Source organism: Chrysochloris asiatica, unplaced genomic scaffold, assembly GCF_000296735.1.
Source record: "Chrysochloris asiatica unplaced genomic scaffold, ChrAsi1.0 scaffold00022, whole genome shotgun sequence".
Lineage (NCBI taxonomy): Eukaryota > Metazoa > Chordata > Mammalia > Afrosoricida > Chrysochloridae > Chrysochloris > Chrysochloris asiatica.
The window spans coordinates 14,156,917-14,180,161 of NW_006408540.1; the positions used below are offsets into that span (position 1 = coordinate 14,156,917).

A 23,245-nucleotide genomic window follows, 5' to 3' on the forward strand; every position below is an offset into this window, starting at 1 on the left:
TAGAACATAGGCTTTCCAATGTTGTCACTGTTTACAGAAGCAGACTGCCATGTCATTCTTCTGGGGAGCAGCTGGGGAGTTCGAATCACCGACTTTTCTTAGGCACTGAGCAATTACCACTGTACCACCGGCGCTCTTTAGAATAAGAGTAGGAAATATAATGATGCTAATCACATTTTGTTCCATTGTTAAATAGAGATTTTGACTGAATTAGAAACAGTTGTATCTTGCTGTTGATGCTGATTCATTTAGCAACGTAAATTGGGACAACTTCTAAGTGAATCCAATAGAAGTTATTAGGATAGTATCTATGAAATCAGATAACCTGGTGAGATGTAACTCACCAGCCGCTCCTTGGAAACCCTATACAGGATCTATGAGTTGGAATGGACTCTACAACACTTAACAACAACGTTAAACAGTTACATAATGATCAGTGGTTTACATTTCTCTTAGGGTAAAGACTTTAAAAAAAAAATAGGGAAGAGAGAAATAATTCATTTCTCTGAAAGGGTATTCCTTGTATCTAAAGAAAAAGATTTTGAAATGGTTTGTAAGTAAAAAGTAAATGTGGAATATGGTGTGTGACTGAGTGGCTGAGTACTGGGTGTGAGCTTTTTGTACATTCATACAATTTGAAGTTTAAAGGGATTTATAAATGAAGTTTTTCTCCTGTCCCTGCTCCTGACCACCAGGGTCACTCTTTTAGAGACAGCCATTGCTACCTGTTGATTGAATTCTTCTAGAAACACACTGTGCACATATAGGTCTCCCTCCTCCCCCTTTCTCTCCTCAAGCAAAATGGTAACATCTGTTGCTGCTTGTGACCTTGTTTTGCTTTTCACTAAGCTTGATTTCTTGGCCATTAGTCTTAAACCAGCACATAAATCACTTCCATGTTCTTTCTTAGTGCTACACAGTCCCAGTAACATTTAAGGGAGAAAGAAGAGTCTTTTGTACTATCATGGATACATGAAAATTGTTTTGTCTTTTAAACTGAGTCTGATTGTTGTTGTGAAGTGCCATCGAGTCACTTCCGACTCAGAGTGAGACGGTTTAGGGTTTCCGAGGAGCAGCTGGTGAGCTTGAACCACCGACCTTTTAAGTTCAAATGGCTTTGCAGTGTGGTGCATTAACCCACAGCGCCACAACAGGACTCCAAAACTGAGTCTGATACTAGGGTCTAAATAGACTGAGAAGTTGATCAAGAGGAGGAGGTTAGAGTAACCTCTGCCATAAAAATAAAATGCTTGTTTTCTGAGCATGGAAAATAGAATCTCAACTATAGAAATTCAGTATTTGGCAGATAATGTGAGCCAGTATTTATTGAGTGGTTTCTGTGTGCCAGCACCTGTACTTGGTGCTATGTACTCATCATTTTGTTTAAGCAATATAAGCACTCTCTTGGCTGGTGATGCTGTTGTCACCCTCATTTTACAGTGGCAGAGCTGACACTTTGGAGTGGATAAGTTACTGGCCATGGTCACACACACAGTCAGTGGCAGAGAGGCAGTTCTCTAACCAACAACATCTCTTTCCTACCACAGTATTGCTAACACTGTCATTGGATGTGCTGGAAAGATTTCATCTCTGAAATGGTTTTGATTTTTAAGGACATCCTGGTATGGCACTGTAGGATAAAGCCTTGGACCCCAAGCTTGGTTTGAACCCCAAGGTTGGCGGTTCACACTCACCAGCTGTTCCTTGGAAACCCTATACAGGGTCACTACGAGTCTGAACTGACTTGGTAGCACAACAACAGTAATGTACATTTAACCCAGAGTGAAGTTTTATGTAGTCTTTGCAGTGTGACTTTTCAAAAGAGCTCTGCTTTGAATGGAAGATAAGAGATTGATTTGGGAACAATTTTCCTTGTAAATTGAGTTAATAAATGTGTTTTAAAAATATTTGATGTTTCTCTCCTCAGTAAAGTTTAAATTTTCCTTTGAAATTTTGATATCTAATCATATGACTATGCATATTTTTGTTCTGTACAGTCAAAACAACCATTTTGGGTTTTTTTTTTAAAACCTTACTGTCAAGTGTTTGAGCTTTTTAAAAACTTTTGTATTAAGATAATTCCATATTTTCTGTTCTCAAAAACTGACAACCAGATTTTGGTTAAGGGCTTGACAATATTAGATTGCTCCAGGATTCTGTCTAATATTTAACATATAGGCTTATTGTGCGTCACACCCACTAGAATGCTAAATTCTATGAGGGCAGAGTTAAAAGAAAAACCGGTTTTAATTGTTACTATATCCCCACTACCAAGAACAGTGTCTGGCACATAGTAGGTGCTTGTTGATACAGGACTCTAGAAATGAGTGAAGATTTAAGTAAATCATTTCTTAATTTGGAAAACATTGGTATAGTATTTAAAAAGATATTTTGCTATGACTTGATCACAGTGTTTGGCGGAGTGCTTTTTGAGTTGTTTTGGGGTTTTTAGTTATACATACTAAGAACTGTATCTGTGACAGAGAGAGTTGATGAAACATACTTGTGATTGGCTAATTCAGAATGCTTAGTAGATTTCTTTCACTCTCTGTTTAAGATCATTTTATTCGCCTGTTTTTTGAAGTATTTCTTAAGGATAGACATAGGAAAAAATGAGACATACTTGATGCTTTACTTTCTAAGGTAACAAACAATGCTGACTTAGCTTTTTGTTAGGGGGTAATTGGACAGGTGTTTAATTTATAAAATTACTTTGAGAATTTTTTTTTTTAATAGATAAAAGTATAACAAAGTACACTTTTGTTTCTAGGTGAAAAATTTAGAGAACTAATGGATAAGTTCCTGAGGGTTAACTTCAGTAAAGGCTGCCCACCCTTGTTTACTACTTTGAAATCTTTATATTACAATACAGAAAAGGTAAAATTTAGTCTTCATTCAGTTTTGATATACTTTACTTAGTTATAGAAAGATTTCCATGTAAGTAATACTTTATAAGTTAATAATTTCTTTGTTCTAGTAATTTTATTCACCTTATTTTTAGTGTAATGACAGATGAATTTTAAAATTGTATGCATGTAGTATATGTAATATTAAAGGAAATGTCAATTTAAGAAAATTATTAGAGGATAAAGGATGTGTAGAAGGACTAAAATTGTAGAGGTTGTTTTATAGGTATACTTTTTTAGTAGGATTTAAAATTTGACATTGTCATTGGAGGTCTATATATAACTGTTCTATGATTAACTTATTTTATAGTATGGTTATAGAATTTTCAACTTGTACATACTCTTAGAGTATGGTCAGTTGAGTTAGCATAACAGTAAAATGCCATTTGGTCAACAGAATACTGATTACTAATTTTAATTAATAAAGGTAATTGTTGCTATAATTCTTAAAGTGCTGATATTGTTGTTTTAAAAATTAGAAAATAGGCACATAAGTCTTAGTCTTATTTTAGAAAGAATTAAAAATTAATAGAAACAAGTACTATTCTTATTTCTAGTATTGCTTCTTATTAAGGTCTAAAATCTAGTGTTCTTTTCTGTGGTCAGAGTTTGTAAAACTTAATAGTGGATAAGGAAAAGATTTTATTAGAAATGCTAAAAGATTTCTAATTTTCTATTGTGTTGTCTTTAGCTACCTTTTACCCATAATAATTTATAAATTACTGATAGTTGTGAACAATAAAATCTGAATACAATTTTTTAAAAATAATTCATTGGTGCTTTTTTCCCTGTGGTATAGCAAGTTTCCTAAAGAACTAAGAGCTACAACTGATAATATCCAGTACCCAATTAGTGTGTATAAAGTTGCATTTGTAATTTTTCAAAATCTTATAATTAGCTCTTTAATGTCTGTAGTTTACTTATTGGAATCTGGTAGCTTTGCTATTAAGTTTTTGAGAAGTAGTGATTCCTATGAAAACATGTCTACTGATAATTTCTCTAGATTATTTATCATATAGCAAAATCTGTTTTGTTTTTTTTTTAAGTTTTATTCCTGGTGAAAAAGTATATGTTGTTATTGTTGTTAAGTGCCATTGAGTCGATTCCGATCCATAGCGGCCCTGTATAGGGTTTCTAAGGCGCTGCTGTTGAGCTTGAACCACCGACCTTGCAGTACAAACGACTTTGCATTCTGACACATTAGCCCACAACGCTGCGTCACACCAGGAAAAAGTATACATAGCAAACCAATTTCTATCGGTACAATTCAGTGATGTTAGTTACATATTTCTTGTTGTATCATCATTCTTGGGATCTCTGCCCAGGTTATATTATCCCTATTAAGTTAGACTCACTGTCCCCTGAATTTCTCTGTGCTTTAGAGTTACGGTATCAACTTGATCTCATAGAGATAATTCTTTAAAAGGGCACAGTGCTCTTTTCAGGACAGTAGATTCATGGGTTCTTCTAGTCTGAATGGGTCCAGTATATCTGAGCTCTATAGGAATTTGAAATTCGGTTGTGCAGTTTTCCTCTTTTTTGATCCATGTATTGAGTCCTTATCAAAATGTTCAGTAATGGTAGCTGGGCACCATCCAGTTCTTCTGATCTCATAGCATAGGAGGCAATTAGATCTGTCATCCAGCTTCTTTGATTCTTGGTGCTCCTTTTCTGGTTGCTCCAGGAAAATAAGAGAGCAATTGCTGTACCTTGGATGGCCACTCTTAAGCTTTTAAGACCTCATGTACTATTCCCTGAACAAGGAGGTAGAATTGAAACTCTATAAATAGTTTTAGGCCAGTTGACTGGATTGTCCCATGAAACTATGATGCCAAGCCATTGAACCAAGTAAACAAAATCCTATGAGGTGCTGTTTGGACCTCTTTATTTTTTGGCTTTGTTGTTGCTGTAAAATTCTATATAACATATGTTATTTTGCCTTTTTTTTTTCTGGTGTACTGGTTAATGATAATCAGCTGTATTAGTTAAGTTGTGTAATAATTTTCCTTTATCTATGCCAGTTTTCCTTTCATCATAGAAAAACACTACTACTTTCTAGTGAACGATTTCCTTCCTCTGGTAACTAATAACTATTGGACTCTATATTTACCTATTAACATTTGTATAAGTGAGATCATACAATATTTGTCCTTTTGTGATTAATTTATTTCAGTTAGCATGATGACTTCGATAATACATGCTGTAGCATGTAGCAGGACTTCATTGTCTTTGTGACTGAGTAGTATTACATTGTATAGTAGCTACCACATTTTGCTTATCTCTTCATTTGTTGATGGGCACTTAGGTTGTTTCCACCATTTTGCTATTGTGAATAGTGCTAAAATGAATAGTCATGTTGTTGTTTAAGCCTTGGTGGCACAGTAGTTAAATTTTTAAACTAACCAAAAGATTGCCCATTTGAACCATCAATCTCTCTGAGGGAGAAAGAAATGGCAGTATGTTTCCATAAAGATTTACAACCTTGGAAACCTTTTGGGCAGTTTTATTCTGTCCTATAGGGTTATTATGAGTTGGAATCCACTCGATGGCAGTGAATGGCTCTTTTTGGTTTAGGGATGGAATGGGGTTATTGGGTTATAGGGTAGTTCTATTGTTAGTTTTTTGAGGAATCACTATACGTTTTCCACAACAGCAGTACCATTCATTCTGCATTTCCACAAGCCATGAATTTTGATCAAAAGGTTTTAATCTCACCATGTCCTTGCCAGCATTTGTTATTCTCTGCTTTTTTGATCATTGCCATTCTAGTAGGGTTAAGGTAGTATCTCATTGTAGTTTTAGTTTGTATTTCTCCTAACAGCTAATGACAGTGGCGCTGTGGGCTAATGCATCAGATAGTAAAGTCGTTTGAACTGTAAGGTCGGTGGTTCAAGCTCACCAGTTGCTTCTTGGAAACCCTAGACAGGGTCGCTATGGGTTAAAATCAACTCGATGACATTTAACAACAACAGCATTGATCCCTTAAATAGCTTCTTTGGTGAAGTGTTTGTTCATGTCCTTTGTCTATCTATCTATCTATATATATATATTTGGACTGGCTTATTTGTCTATTTGTTGTTGAATTGTAGATGTTTTATATGTATTTTGGGTACTAGAACCTTATTGGATATATGGTTCCTAAGGATTTTTTATAATCTGTAGGTTTGCTCTCTCATTCTTTTTTGGTAAGGTTGAAGAGGAAGAAAGGTGGAATAAAGTGTCAGAAACAATTAATTGCTTAACAGAATAACTGCTTTTATAATTCTCTCCCATATTAAGTACTGACTTCACTCATCATTAAGAGTTTGTTTTCTCAGGCTACCTCTGAATTTTCACAAGGAGCATAGATGCCTTATTAAGAGTTAAGTTTTCAATATTTTTTTGCCAGGTGATTTTGAGAAATGGATTTAACTGCAGAAAATTTAGTTTATGCTATCAGTCTTTAGTGTACTGGTAAAAGATGTACAAGAATAGGAGGTGCTTCTCAAATAGTTTGGGCCACATATATAAGGAGACTTCAAAAAGATCATGGTAAATTGGAAATAAAAGATACGAAATTTTTCTGCCAACAAATTTTTGTGATTACATATCAGTACTTAAAAAAATTTGCTTATTTCTAACCAATACTGTCTTATTTTTAATTTGTGGTTGCATTTTAATTCCTGAGGAAGGATTTGAAGGAGATTAAGTCTAAAATAATTGTTTTGTAATCTTCTAAGTCTTAAAGAATAATTGAGGTGTAGGATCTACTGAAAGGTTGACAGTTCAAACCCACCCAGAGAAGCATATTGGTGTGTTTCTATTTGGGTCACAGCCAAGAAAACCTTATGAAGTCCTCTACTCTGCCCTGTAACGTTGCTATAGGATGCAGTGACACCTAACAACAACACCCAAGTCTGGATTTCATTGTCTGGTTGTGAGTTAGGTGTTGGGACTCGTAACTGCAACATATGATAGCCTTGGAAATCTAAAGGTCCAAAGGAACAGTTATATTTTGTCCCTTGGGGCCACTGTGGTTTAGAATCAACTTGATGACTATGGGTTTGCTTTTGGGTACTACTCTCAATTTTGATGTTGTTGTTAAGTGTTTTAGAGTCATTGCCGACTCACTAGTTACCCTGTATAGCACTGATTAGTGACTCTGTATAAGCACTAGACTGCTGACCTTGTGATTAGCAGTCTAGTGCTTCTCTTAAAGCACCACACCTGTACTTGACATATTTTCCAAGCGACTCCCTGGGTGGTGGAAATGATGGGTAAAGTGCTCAGCTAGTAAAGGTTAGTAGTCCCAGTCCACCCCGAGGCGCTTTGGGGGACAGGCGTCTGTGGATCAGCCTATGGAACAGTTCCACTCTGCACACATGGGGTCATCAGGAGGTAGAATTGACTTGATTTTATGTGATCTGATGGTATACCACTTGGTGTTTTGTATACTAAAACTGATTTCTGCTCATATTACCCTTTTGTAATAATTGTGCCATTGTTTCATTTGCTGTCTGGTATAGCTGAATAGTTAAAAGCTGAACTTTGCAGATACGTTCCTCCCCACTGTGTACTTTCAGCTTTTTTGTTTTTCCTTTGTATGAAAAATGGAGTTGTTAATAATATGCACCTCATAAGATTGTTTGAAATAAGTTGCTATAAGTATTCAGAACAGTGCTTAGAATAAGTGCCACATGTGGTCGGTTATTATTACTACTGTAATACACATAAAATATTTGCAACAGTTATTTGCATATTATAATTGTTCACTTATCTGGGGTTTGTTCCTGTTACCTGTTGGCATTAGCAACATCAATTTTTTTTACACATAGAATGCTTTTATAAATATCAGTTTAGTCTCTTGATTAAAATAGTACTATATTAGGGACTTTTATTAAAATTTTTTGATGACTTTTCTTCACTTATGTCCTTTTTCATTTCAGTAAATAAAAATTTTTTGAAGTTCACAATTTGAGCATTTAAAATTAACAATATATAAATAACCCCAGTTTTTTCCCCTTCTTATCATTTCTAATGCTTGTCACTTTTATTTTCCTTTGGTACTTTTCAAGGGCCTGCTATTTTACAATGTAGTTTAGAATATTTCAGTTCTACTTGAGTTTAGCATTGATGTGCAAATCTGTTGATTAAAACACCTTACCTCATGTTATCTTTTACCCTCATGTTATCTTTTATCCCTTCATTTTGTAGCTTGGATAATTTCATTTAACTTCTTTGTATTCATTGACTTTCTAGAAAATTAATCTGTTCAGGAACCTGTGTAATGGCTGTAACTTAACAATATTAACAGTGGGAAACAAAAGACAAATTATTTATATTCGTGTGTTTACTGTATTAAGCAAAATTTTTAGTACCTACTGATATTTTGTCCTTTAAAACCTCAAACTGTTTATGGAAATGAAAAACATTAAAATTAAAGATAGTAGTATATTCTTTCTGTTTTTCCTCACTTTCCCCCAGCAATGAAAATGTTTGTGTTGGGGGTGGGGGGAAGCAAAGGCCTCAATAACTTCATTAATAAGTAGTTCTGAAATAAGCAGTACACTGTTTCCCAAATCTAAATGTTTTAACTACAATTGTATAAATACCTTAAATAAAATATTTTAAATTATAAACTATTTTTTTTAAAACAGGTATCTATAATCCAGGAACTTGTTATTAATTATGAAGCCTCTCTGAAAACGTGTGATCTTTTTAACCCTTATGGTAAGTTTAAATTAGGTTAAATTGGAATTTAGAATATAAATTCATTTTTAATCTCTTACCATTAATATTATTTTACGTTTATTATATATTATATGAGGAGCTCTGGTAATGTAGTGGTTACGAATCGGGCTGCAAACCTTAAGGTCGGCAGTTCAAAACTACCTGCCGTTCCGTGGGAGAAAGATGAGGCTTTCTTCTCTTGTAAAGAGTTACAGCCTTGGAAACCCTGTACAGGGTCGCTATGAGTCGGAATCAACTTGACAGCACTTATAACAACAACAACGTTTATTATATGCATGGGACATGGTTAGCTATTAACTAAATAGCTTTTGAATGAATGAAATGAGTTTATTTTCACTCTTATTTAATATGCATTTTTCCGTGACTTGTGGGGTGGGAGTTAACTCTCATCTTAACGTAAGAAACAGACTTGAGAGGTTGAGGCTTTGGCCAGGATCACATAGATTTTTTTGTTAGAATTATTGTTTTTTGATACTATACACAGCAAAACATATGTCAATTCAATACTTTCTACACATACCATATAGTGACATTGTATTCTTTCAATTGTGTAACCATCCTCGCCCTTCCCTACTGAGATCTTCTCCTTCAGTAACACAAACTCTAACCTTTTGAGTTACTCTTGTCAATTTGACCCCATATAGGTAGTTCATAAGGAGTCCTGGTAGTGCAGTGGCTAGAGCCCTCAGCTACAAACTGAAAGGTCAGCAGTTCAAACCCACCAGCCACTTTTCAGGAGAACAATGTGGCAGTCAACCTCCTTAAAGAAGTGCAGCCTTGGAAACTGTCTAACCTTGTAAGGCAGTTCTGCTCTGTCCCATAGGGTCACTAGGAACTAGAAATGATTTAGTGGCAGTGAGTCCTGGATAGAGTAGGAGAAAATGTGAAACAGAACTCAAAATTATATATATGAAAAAAAAATCAGTCTGTCTTGTCAGAAAGAGACTGGAGGCACCTGAGGCTGTGGCCCTTGACTACCCTTCAGGTCTGGAACGGAGCTTGCCTTTGAGACCCAGTTTTCAGCCAAGCAGGACATAAGTGGAGTCTGGTGTGGCTCTGTGGGATAAAGCACTGGATGGCAAGGCTGGTTTGAAACACAAGGTCAGCGATTCAAATTTACCATCCGCTTCTTGCAAACCCTATACAGGGTCCCCATGAGTCGGAATCAATTTGACAGCATTTAACAACAACAGTAAATGAGTATATAGGGGGATTACAGCATTAATAACGTATGCTCAGCATGGAATGGTCAATTCAAGATCAAACGGGCAACACTTACGTAAGGACAAAGTTGAGAAGGGATGGGTAGGGGGTTGGAATGGAACTAGGAACCATAGGGAGGAAGTGAGATAGCTGGTATTGCATGGAGGGGATTGCAGTCATTAAGATGAAACAAAGTATAATTTGTTGAATATAATACTGATGATTTTGTCTGTAAACCTGATTCACTAAGTTCACAAAAAGTTTTTTTAAAAAAAAATACAATACTCAAAATAGTTAAGATGTCGGGATATTTTTACTTTTATGTTTTAAATACCTTATAATTATAATTAAAATAATTATACAAGTAGAATAATTAGAATAAATATAGTTAAATTCTAATTATGTAATTAATTATAATAAGTCTTAAATAGCTTACACAGAAATAAGTATTAAAATGAACTCTTGTGCCATTATCACCCAACTTCTGTTATAGTCAACATTTGCCTGTCTTATTTGAAGTATCTTCTATCCTCTCATTTTTCTGGAACATTTAAAAAACAAATTCTAGACATACTGTTTCATATGTAAATATCTAAGTATGCGTCTTTAACAGAAAGAGTAGCCTCAATGGTTAATCTAAGACAAATCTTAATCAAAATACACTCTAATATCATGTCTTCAAAAATACTTAGTGTTCAAATTTCCCCAGTTAGCTCAAACAATGTCTTTGTGTTGTTGTTAAGTGCCGTTGAGTCAGTTTTGACCCATAGTGACCCTGTATAGGGCTTCCTAGGAGCAGGTGGTGAGCTTGAACTGCAGATCTTGCAGTTCAAATGGCTTTGCAGTGTGGCGCATTAACCTACAGTGCCACACCAGGACTCTGAATGTTTTTGTAGAGATGGCTTATTTGAATTTGGAGCCAATTAAGGTCCCACTGCATTTGATATGTCTATGGTCATGGTGGTGGTGGTGTGCCGTGGAGTTGATTCCAACTCATAAGGGACCCTGTATAGGGTTTCCGAGGTGGTAAATCTTTACTGGAGCAGAAAGCCTCATCTTTTGCCCGCGGAACTGCTGCTGACCATGAGGTTAGCAGCCCGACTCGTAACCCCTATGCTACCAGAGCTCCTTTGATGTCTCTAATGTTCTTTTAATCTAGAATACTAACCTCCCGTCCCCTCATAAAAATGCCATTTGTTATGTTGTTGTTGTTAAGTGCTGTTGAGTTGGTTCCTACCCATGGTGACCTTGTATAGGGTTTCCAAGGAGTGGCTGGTGAGCTTGCACTGCCGACCTTGCAGTTCAAATGGACATTGCAGTCCAGCGCATTAACCCACAGTGCCAGAGTCATTCATTTTATTGTGGAGTACCACATATTCTGGATTTGGCTGATTGCTTTTTCATGGTATCATTTAACATTTTTCACTATCCATGTTTCTTGTAAACTTTAAAGATTTATAGGTTTGATTAGCTTTAGGTCCAGTGGTCCTGTATAGTGTTTCCTAGGAGCAGTTGTTGGGTTTGAACTGCCGACCTTTCGGTTAGTAGTCCTTTGCTTATCCAACAACACCACACCAGGTCTCCAACTTTGAATTTCAAATTAAATGTTCACCTTTGAATTTCCTTAATTTAGGAAGTCCCCTAGGTGGTGCAGATAGTTAGTAGGCTTGGTTACCAACTGAAAGCTTGGAGGTTCAGCTCTACCCAGAGGCACCTTGGAAGAAGCACTGGGGCAATCTACTTTTGAAAAATCAGCTACTGAAAACCCTAAAGAGTACGGTTCTCCTCTTACACACCTGGCTTTCCATCAGTCAGACATCATCAACTTCTCACCCAATAATTGTAGCAACTATTGGTGATCATTGAGTGGATCTGTTATTTCATTCCTATCATCATTTCACATGTATTTATTATCTGGAATTCTTATAAAAACATAAACTGGTTTCCTGAAGTGCGATTTATGTAATAGGAACATTTACTGAAGGGTTTTTTCATTTATGTGCTATACTGTGTTTACATAGGAGCTCTGGTAGTATAGTGTTTACGACTCAGGCTGCTAATCTCAAGCTCAGCAGTTCAAAACTACCAGCTGTTCCATGAGAGACAGATGAGGCTTTCTGCTCCCGTAAAGATTTACAACCTTGGAAACCCTATACTGAGTCACTGTGAGTAGGAACCGACTCCATGGCACATAACCACCACCACCACTGTGCTTACGTTATTGTCATGTCATTGGGGCAGTTAGTCACAGACACCTTCTGTTTGTTCTCATGTATTGTTGTTGTTAAATGCCATTGAGTCAATTCCGACCCATAGCGACCCTGTATAGGATTTCCGATGTGCAGCGGGTGATCTTGAACTGCTGACCTTGCAGTTCCAAGGGCTTTGCAGTCTGGTGCATTAACCCACAGCGCCTCACCAGGACTCCATGTATATTACTAGGGTCCATGAATTTAGAAGTGGTTCTGCAAAAGTAAGGAGCCCTGATGGTGCTCCAGCATGTTCTCATGTAGGGTGGGTAAATTCACCTTTTGTGCCCTTTCATCTTATTTTACATATGCTTGTTTCTCTTCTGAAATCCATTTTGAGGGCATGGTATTTCTCTCTTTATTGTAGCTTTAGAGTGGGGAGTTGGATAGAGCTCATCGTTAGGAGGACCTCAACTGGCTGCACTTTCTTCATAGATTTTTTTTTTTTTTTTTTGTACCACCAAGCATTTATTTTCATCTTCAGAGGATCAAGGCAGTGATGATTGGGCTTATATGGGCAGGACTGGGTGGGATAATTCTACTACCGATTGGTGAAGTATGTTTAGAGCCTCTGGATTATGTATGATCTCAGGCCAAAGCTAAAAGGTGCAGTGACTACGCAAGGTACAACATTTTCAAAGTGTATCTAATGCTACTATAACAAATACAGCACAGGTGGATTGCTTTAACAACGAGCTCTTTTTTTCTCTCTAAACTTAGGAGGCTAGAACTCCACATTTACAGTGCTGACTCTGGGGAAAGGTGTATCTTTGTTAACTCTGGGAAAAGTCCATGTCTCCCATCAGCATCTATAGGTCCCGTCGTCTTCACTTTCCTTAGAGATCTCCCTACATCATGACATCCATTTTGCCCGGGATCTAGGAGCTACAAAGTGTAGGAACCTCAGGTCCAAACAATGCTCACCCCCACTCCTGGATCTTCTGTCTTGATGGCAGTAGATCACTCAGCGCTCTACTCACTGATTTCTTCTTTAAATATAAAAAGAATGACTCCAGACAGCCTAAACCTGTACATTATATGTGGCCTATTGAACATGGTGGTGGTGGTAGTGTGCTGTGGGTTCGGTTCCGACTCATAGTGACCCTGTATAAATTTCAGAGGCTGGAATTCTATGAGAAAGAAAGCCTCATCTTTCTCCCACAGAATGGCAGGCAGTTTCAAACTCTTGACCTGGAGGTTAGCAGCCCAACTCATAACCACTAACTTACCAGAGCTTCCTATTTAACACCACAGAGTGAGGATTTACAACATACAGGTAATCATATGAAATCAGGCCTGGTCACATCAGATCACATCATTTGGGGTCTTCATAGATTTTTGTCACATAGTCAGGGTGCATCTTCTTCCTGTGGGTCAACTTTGAATTTCACAGTTAAACTTTCCACTTGGAGTTTCCCTAATTTAGTGTGGAGGCCTTGAAAATGCTAAACACTGGTAGTTCTTACCTCTGCTAAAGTCTTCATTGATGGTTAAGGGTCTCTCTTCACGTTTTTTCCCTTGACTTTTCCTGGACTTTTTCCTTGACTGTTCGCAGCCTGATAATTCACAAAACTAGATTGATTTCGCCTTCTTCCCCAGGCATTGTTTCTTTGGAGTGGAATAGGGGTTAGAACCTTGTCAAAGTAGAGTATTGTTTATTTGCTTGATTGCCACATTCTGAACTTAATGGCAGGAAGTCAAACTTCTTTCAGTTGAAATTACGATTTTTACTAGTTTTTTATTTTTACTACATTATTAATTTTATTATGAAATGGGGTGGGGGAATCTGTGACTTGCCTTCTTTCATATGATAATTTTATATATGTCTGATTACAGAGAATGGGGAGAAGGAACCCCCAACAACACTACTCTGGGTGCGATATTTCCTGGCACAGCACTTTGATAAGCTTGGACAATATTCTTTGGCTCTGGATTATACCAATGTTGCAATTGCTAGTACTCCAACTCTAATAGAGTTATTCTATATGAAAGCAAGAATTTACAAGGTAAAATCTTAGGAATGTTTTGAAATATATGAAGAATTCAGCCGATTTAAGAACCAACCGTTGGCAGTTTTTCTGTGGAGCAATTATCTCCAGAGTATACTGATAATGTACTTCTAATATTTTAATAAAACTAAGGTTTTTATGTTGTGTAGTTGGCATAATCATTGTTAATCGTTAGAAGTCTTAAACCATATTTCAATTCATCTTTATAAGTTTTTTTCTTATATGGTGCCCATATTGTCTTGATCATAAACTGTGGCTTCTTTCATGCTTTCATCCTTTGTAGCACATAGGTAATCTCAAAGAAGCTGCCAAGTGGATGGATGAAGCACAGTCCTTGGACACAGCTGATAGATTCATCAATTCTAAATGTGCAAAATATATGCTTCGAGCAGATATGGTGAAAGAAGCAGAAGAAATGTGCTCCAAGTTCACGAGGGTAGGAAACATGCATTAACATGTAATTGTCTGAGTTAGTAAAATGCAACTTCAGTTCTATGATGATTTGTGCAATTTGTTACTAAAACTCGTAAGAATTAACATATATGTATATATATATATATAAAATTTTTAAATTTAATTCATATCCTAAGTATGGATTCTTTTTTTGTGTCTGATGGGGCCTAGTTAATAATGTTGCTGTTAAGTGCAGTTGAGTTTTGACTCACTGTGACCCTGTATAGGGTTTCCGAGGAGCGGCTGGTGAGTTTGAACTGCCAGTCTTGTTTGTGGTTCAAACCAACCTTGCATTCCAGTGGTTTTTCTACAGCATCCACCAAGACTCAGTAATAGCAAAATATTTTGATAACAAGTCAGCAATATGCCATAGTTCAGATCTTACATGTAAAATTCTGCTTACATTCTCCATTCTTATCTCAGTAATAACTTTTTTTTTTTTTTGACATTTCAAAAATCTATTTTATTGATATGTTAAGTGATTTATAACAGGAAGATGGAAGACAGGAAGGAATCTTCTTATATGAAGTATTCCAAATATTCACAGTAGTGTCAAAGAATACAGCAAACAGTGATATATAGTCTTTTTCCATCCCTCCCTCTACGCTGTAGAATGCAGTGTACCCACATGCAATCTATACTATTATTATATAGGTGTTCCTGTGAATTAAAAATCAACTTGATGGCAGCTAGCAAGCACTAGCCCATAACCAATATGTAGCATTGTTTATAATATTATTTTAAAGTTCAGATCAGTGGTATCACATTTTATGTATGATGGTGATGCCTGCTGATTTTGCTCAACATTTTGTTTTTGAGATTTATCCATTTTAATACAAACTGCTATATTCTAACTGCTATAAATAATTTTACCATCATTTACTTGTCCTCATGTTGATGGATAATTGAGTCATTTTCTTTAAAGTCTATGTTACAAAAAAGAAATGCTGTAATTGATACACTTTTCCCTTGTGTATAATATGTGAATATCCTTGGTATTTATTAAAGTTGCTGAGGCACAGATGTGCATTAATATCTTAATTTCTCATCTCCTTTCCTAGTTCTTTTTCATCTCCTTGATCTCTAATTACTGGTGTAATTTAGATTTAAATCTTGACACTACTCATTTCTAAACCAAAACAAACCCTTGAGTTCATTCTAATTCAGAGTATAGACTACTCCATAGGATTTTCCAGGATGCCGATCTTTTTGGAAACAGACTCTTCTGGTTTCCCTCACCAACTTTTCACATCACATCCAAGTATTTCACCACTGCACCACTGGGCTCCGATACCTTCAAAGTCACTGCCATCAAGTCAATTCTGACTTATAATGACATTTTATAGGAGTTCTAAGGCTACAAATCTGTCAAAGATCAGAAAGCCTCATCTATTTCCCATAGAGAAGCTAGTGGGTTTGAACTGCTTACCTTGGAGTTTGAAGTCCAGTGTTTATCATACAGCACTAACTACACTCAAATATTAGGGAATGTAACCTAGTGTCATAGTCCCCAGGTAGTGCAAATGGTAGACATTTAGTTGGTAACCAAAAGCTTGAAGGTTTGAGTTCACAAAAAAGGACTGGTAATCTACTTCCAAAAACTCAGTTATTGAAAACCATAGGGAGCAAGGTGACAAACGTAAGGTCATTATGAGCTGAATGAATATAATGACATCTAGATGATTAATCTAGTATCATGTCTTAAATACCACACTAGATTCATATCTCCAGTATGGATGTAACCTCTAAAATCATACATGCAATTGTTTATGTAATATCTGTTCTTAGATGTCAAAAGGGATGTATGATACATGTAGCATATGCTTATGAACTTTGTCATTTCCTTTTGGAACACAGACTGACTATATTTCCCATCATACTTTCATTAATGTGGGAGAAATATTTGTCAAAAAATAAGTAATGTATCACTTGTCTTGTGTTACTTGTCCTGGGAAACTGAGTTACACAGACTTAGTGTAGGAGGTTATTGGATCAGACTCTTTGGAATGTAACTGTAAGAGAATAGAAGGAGAAGAACTAGGCTGAGTTAAAAATTGAGTGGGGATGTAGCTGCAGCAGAAGTTATAGAGATGGCTTGGCTCTTCAGAATTTTTTCAATGGTGCAAAAAAGTTGTGTCTTTGAATTCTCAGGTCTACAGTCATTGAAACTGGGTTACTTCTAGAGAAGGAATGATTGTTAATACTCGGTGGCTTCTTTTTGTTCAGTAATAACTTTTATTGTTTTTTAATGCTATTTCTTTTGTAGTGTCTTATTTTAGGTTGCTCACAGAGTTCTTGCCATGTCGAACTAGCTTCTATGGATGACTAGTTTATCGCATTCTAGAATTTAAGTTCTGTTAAGTTGTTGAACTAAATGTCTATTTCTTCTTTTTTCTTTCCTGTCCTTTTTCAAATAGACCGCTCTATCATAAAATCAATACATATTTATGGTTAAATATGTACTAAGAATGGTGGTGGTGGTTATGTGCTGTGGAGTCGGAAGTGACTCATAGTTTTCCGAGGCTGTAAATCATTACAGGAGCAGAAAGCCTCATCTTTCTCCTACGGAACAGCTGGTAGTTTCGAACTGCTGACCTTAAGGTTTGCAGCCCGATTCGTAACCAGTATGCTACCAGATGCTACCCGAGCTCCTATGTACGTAGAATAGAAAGTGGAAACAGCTTACACATATTTAGAAATTTTAGATATAACCAGAGATATTATTGCTGGGTCAGTTAGTTTGTTTTGTTGAAAGAGCAAACTTCACATTTTTAGAAGAAAGTATATTGTTGTTAAGTGGGATCAAGTCAATTTCAATTTACAGCAACCCTGTATAAGGTTTCTAAGGAGTGAGACTGATGGGTTTGAACTGCTGACCTTGTGGTTAGTAGTCAATTGCTTACTCTATAGCGCCACACCAAGACTCCAGAAGAAAGTATAGGAGTATACTTTAGGGCTCTGAAGTAGGAAATACTTCTTTTTCTTTTTCTTTAGGCTCTGAGGTAATAAAGATTTTTTTTTTTCTTTAAACCTCCTAGGAGGTTTAAGACACCAAATGTACAAAGTTAAAAGAATAAATTTATTGCACTTGACTATATTAAAATAACATGTGTTGATAGCAAAAAGTGACCATAAATCATTGACCTGGAGGAAGTATTTCCAACCCAAATGACAACAAACAGGATTTATAGAGATTTATAAATAATTCACTTCAATGGTTATATAGTGCACATTGAACATGCCATTGAGGCATTATAAGGGAATATGTTTGCAAATGTGATTTCCAAGTTTTAATTAAGGTATCTTGGAATGAATTTTTATCTCCAAGTGTACATTATATATCAAGGGCTTTAGGGCGGGTGTTTGCACATTAAGTCACTTAGTATGAAATCTTGTTACTTCTGTGCTCTGTGATTAATATAGACTACTTTCCTTAAAATGTTAACCAGATCGTTCTGTAGTTGGATGTTTTTGGAAACATCCTTATAATACAGAAACCACAAAATAGTGTGAGCTTTTACTTTGCACATCATACTTGGGTATGATGTAGAGGGTCAGTGAAAAGGAAGAAGACCATTGATGAAATGGAGTGACACAGTGGCTGCTAATTGTGAAAATGACGCAGGACTGGGCGGGGTTGTGTTCTGTTATGCGTAAGGTTGGTATGAGTCAGAACAACAGGGTGATGTCATACAATTACATAAACACATACCAAAAAGTCAAACCCATTGCTTTCAAGTTGATTCTGACTAATGGCAACTCCCGATGTTACAGAGTCGAACTGCTCCATAGGCTGTCTTGTCTAAACTTTATAGAAGCAGATCATCAGGCCTTTCTTCCATGGGGCTGATGAATGGGTTTGTACTGCTAACCTTTAGGTTAGTAGCTGAGTGGAAACTGATTCTGCCACCCAGGGACCTAATACAAAACGACAGAAATCACAACTCAATAAGAAAAGAAGACATGGGGGCAAAGAATATGAATAGTTATTCATAGATGTGAAAAATAGAATGGTCAAAAAAGATTTCTTCATTAGGAATCAGGGAAATGTTAATTAAAACATTAAGAGCATTTTATACCCGTGAAATTGGCAAAAATTAAGGAGGCTCAACATTACTAAGTATTTGACAAATACTATGTGTGTGTATATATGTATGTTGTTAAGTGACGTTGAGTCGGTTCCAACCCATAGCGACCCTGTACAGGGTTTCCGAGGATGTAAATCTTTACGGGAGCAGAAAGCCTCATCTTTCTCCCTTGGAACAGCTGGTAGTTTTGAACTGCTTGCCTTAAGGTTTGGAGCCCAATTCGTAACCACTCTGGTAGCGTAGTGGTTACGAACTGGGCTGCGAACCTTAAGGTCAGTGGTTCGAAACTACCAGCCACTCCGTGGGAGAAAGATGAGGCTTTCTACTCCCGTAAAGATTTACACCCTTGGAAACCCTGTACAGGGTCGCTATGGGTCGGAACCGACTTGATGGCACTTAACAACAACAACAACATTCTACCAGAGCTCTCTCTCTCTCTCTCTCTCTATATATATATATATATATATATACACACACATACATACATACATACATATGTACATATACATATGGAACTTTGGTAGCGTGGTTACGAATCAGACTGCTAATCTCATGGCCAACAGTTCGAAAAGCAAAAGGTTGGCAGTTCAAATCTACGTAGAGGTGCCTTGGAAGGAAGACCTGATCTGTTTCCAAAAGGTCATGGCCATGAAAGCCTGTGGAACACAGTTCTCCTCTGCAACACATGGGTTACTGTGAGTCAGAGTTGACTCAAAGGCAACTGAGTGTGTTTTTAAAAAAAAGTGCAACATAAGTGAAACGCTGAAGAAGTGAATTTAGATTCATCTTTGGCCACATTGTAAGTAATGCCAGGGCTCAAACTCTTCAATGCCATCTCTACTATATCACAGTTTTGAAGATGAGAAGAGAGTACAAGAAACAGACATAAAAGCAGTCATGTTTTAAAAAAGTACAGCTTGGAAAGTCAAGGTAAGAAGAGTACAAGTAAAGTACAATTTGAAATGAATATACAAAACTACTTAGGTTAAACAAATCCAGTGATCATAAAACAAAACAGCAGCAACTGACGTGTGTCTAAAAGAAGCCATCATAGAATGAGCAGAATGAAAGTAGTTGGCTATCTAGGGAGGGTAGTCCCCCAAATCTGTGGCTCAGCTTGTTCATCATAATTGCCTCTGGGCATTCACTCTGGACAGGTTGCCATCCTATGTGGGGAGAGCTAGTTCATTGTGTCGGTACTGGCTTAGTGACCAGGGACGGCTGAGCCATGTAGTGGAGAGAGAGCATTGTGAGCCAGAGGAGGCATAGCTAATGATCCTGAGTGGTCATTTAATGAAGTGCTTATCCTCAAGGTTGGCAGTTCAAAACTACCAGCTGTTCCACGGGAGAAAGGTTAGGCTTTCTGCTCCCGTAAAGATTTACAGCCCTGGAAACCCTGTTCAGGATCACTATGAGTCAGAACCAACTCCATGGCACATCACAACAACAATTTCCTTCTTGCAAATTTCTTGTAGTTAAGAGTTTTTGTACAAAGTTGCCAACACAAGTTGAATAGTGCTATTTGGTAAATTTTTGGAAAAAGTAATGTCGACTTATAAAAATATGTGATTATCAAAAACTTAGAAAATTATAGGCAAGCATGAAGAATAAATACATTCCATTCATCCAGAGAAAGTTGTTCCAAATTTTTTCCCCATCATGACAGTGTACTTGCTCATCTTTAAGGACAGCAAAGGCTGTTCTATGAGAATTCTATCAGAAAACCTCATCCCACCCACCCTCAAGCCCTTATCTTACCTCTTCAGACGTTTTGTTTCCAGAATGCAAAGAACATTAAAAAGTCCCTCTTGGATGTGAAAACTGATGTTTTGATGTGTAAATCAAGAAGGGAATCCTATTGTTGCGCTGTAGGGTAAAGCACTGGATCATAAGGTCTTCTTGAACCTCAGGGTCAGCAGTTCAAACCCACCAGCTGCTCCTTAGAAACCCTATACAGGGTCGCTAGGAGTCAGAACTGACTTGATGGTACTTTACAACGCATCAGAAGGGGTAGCAATCTTCAGGGGAGGGTTAGAGAAATGGAAACACTGTCCTCAGCTATGTGTAGACTTAAATGGAGGATGTGTGAAGAAACAATAGCTTCATATTTTGATGTTGTTGTTGTTGTTATGTGCTGTGGAGTCGGAACCGACTCATAGCGACCCTGTACAGGGTTTCCGAGGGTGTAAATCTTTACGGGAGTAGAAAGCCTCATCTTTCTCCCGCGGAGCAGCTGGTAGTTTCGAACTGCTGACCTTGCGGTTCACAGCCCGAGTCGTAACCACTACGCTACCAGAGCTCCTTTGATAGTTGTATTTAATAAAGAATTCTATGATAATAAAGTCAGAATGCTCCTTAGAAGTCAGGATGGTTAGACTTTGTCTCTCATACTTCAGACATGGTATCAGGAAGGACCAGTCCCTGGAGAATGACATTATGCTTGGTAATGTGGAAGGTCAATGAAAAAGAGGGAGATCCCCCGATGAGATGAATTGGCACAGTGGCAGCAGCAATGGGCTCAAACATAGTAATTGTGCGGATGGCGCGGAACCAGGCAGTGTTTCGTTCTGTCTTGCATACTGTGAGTCAGTATTAACTTGATGGCACCTAACAGCAATTTTGTAGCAGTAGTTTTTGATTTATTCTATTTGTTAACTCCTGTTTAGTGTCATAGTAGTACTTGTATCTAGTTGTAAAGGAGAAAAAGAGATTTTTAGTATCTATTTTATTATTTGCTTCTTACAGTTACTATTGCTTCCATTTCAGGAAGGAACATCTGCCATGGAAAATCTAAATGAAATGCAGTGTATGTGGTTTCAGACAGAATGTATTTCAGCTTATCAGCGTTTGGGGAAATATGGGGATGCCCTGAAAAAATGCCATGAAGTAGAAAGGGTAAGATAAAATACTGACTTTATTGTTTTCCTGTAAGGTGATGACAAAAGCAGGTAGATGTCTACACAGAAGCTCCTCTGCCTTTTCTAACTACTTTTTGAAAGTTTTGTTGTGAAAAAAATGTCTTGATCTTGGCATTCTAAACATTCAGAGGTTGTGAACATATGTTTGCTTTTCTTGATCTTCAAATTTTTGTGATTTTGACTTGTCTATAGGTTTGTTTTTTTTTTTTTTGGTCTGAGGGAAGAAGGAAAAGGATTAATCTATTAAACCATTATGAACAGAAATCCAAAATTTCTCTTCTCTGATTGGCCCTCATTTGATTTTCGTCAGTAGTATAGTAGGACACAAGCTCTTTCCTCTACGTCAGGATCTGGTCCACAGCCAGCCTCTCTCCAGTTTGTCTTCCCAGGATGTTTGTTCTTACATTTAGCACTTTGCAGAGCAGTCTGTAGCCAGTTTGCAGCCTGATGTATTAGTTGCTTTTAGGATTAAGTGTGTGATGTGCCTCACTGTTCCATGCTATAAAAAGGTTTAGTGAGGGGACTTTTCTTTTCCTTTGTGTGAATTTTTGTTTTCCTGTTCTTTGTCATCTCTGAAGCACTCTCCTTCCACACGGACAACAGGAGGAAAAGAGCCGCCCATGCAGCCTCAGTTGTGGGGTCACTCGACACCCCTGTTCCCATGCTGACCGCAGTGTAAAACCACAGGCATCGTAGTCAGGTGAGCCTGATGTCTGCACCGTGGCAGCCACTTTGGCCTTCTCCATGTGAAACTCTTGAGCTTACCTGAAGGAAAGGCATCTTACAGGGTGGCTTTTGAAGGGAATTGGAACTAGGGTTAACTGAGCCCTTTGAAAAATAACCTAGCTGTATTTTGAGTTGCCTTTTTAAGCCTGGCTTGATGACCGTACCTGTGGGGAAAGTCTTCCTCGTCTTCTCCTGGAGAAAATACAAAGCCCTGGGGTGACAGGTGAAATACCCAAGCACTCCAGTTTAAACCAGGTGCTCCTTTCTCTCCAAACCAGAGCATTAGCTTGTTTCAACACTCCTGGATAGCCATCGCTGTAAAAGCATTCTCCTTAGCAAGGAAAAGCAAAGACACATTTTTGTTATTCGATATTCTCAGTAGATTTTTTCCCCGAATGAGGAGGATGCTACTCACTTAGGGATACATAATTCTAGCAAGACCATACTGATGAGATTTATAAAATTTCCTATGAAAGAAAAATTTGAATCTCCATAAACCAGAAAACCCTCAGTTCCTGCTTATGGCAATCCTATAGAATTATTATAGTAGGGAACTTCCTGAACTTAAATCCCGTTTTTCCTAACATTAATGACTCTGTTACTGTGTCCTTTTAATATTTTGAGAGTTGTTAGAATAGAAGCTCTTCTATTACTATGTTTCATTTAGATTATACTTTTCCTTACATTTTAAGTGGTTTTGACTGGGTAGCATGGAATAAAATTCTACCATATCAGATAAGGTATTTCTAGTTCAAGAAATGAGTGTAATAGAAAGCATTTTTGAAATAAAACATTACAGGAAATCATTGACAATCAGAGATTAAAACATAGCAGAAATCATCACTCTCTGATTTGTTATGTAATTATTTAGGGTTTTCTGTTGATGATTGAGACTGGAAACAGCCTGAAGCAGGTGAACAAGAAAAGCTTCTACTCGTACTGTTATACCACTTACAAACTAGT

The 23,245-nt window shown here is 37.1% G+C and overlaps 1 protein-coding gene across 1 annotated transcript in view; it reads left to right on the forward strand.

The window, feature by feature from the left end:
• NAA16 (N(alpha)-acetyltransferase 16, NatA auxiliary subunit) overlaps positions 1-23,245 on the forward strand; it is a 74,615-nt gene that overhangs the window by 40,491 nt on the left and 10,879 nt on the right. Inside the window, exons 9-13 of the mRNA XM_006837607.1 lie at positions 2,771-2,877; positions 8,543-8,615; positions 13,925-14,094; positions 14,381-14,533; positions 21,405-21,533. Of these exons, the coding sequence (XP_006837670.1) occupies positions 2,771-2,877; positions 8,543-8,615; positions 13,925-14,094; positions 14,381-14,533; positions 21,405-21,533 (632 nt within the window). The remainder of the gene's footprint in view (positions 1-2,770; positions 2,878-8,542; positions 8,616-13,924; positions 14,095-14,380; positions 14,534-21,404; positions 21,534-23,245) is intronic.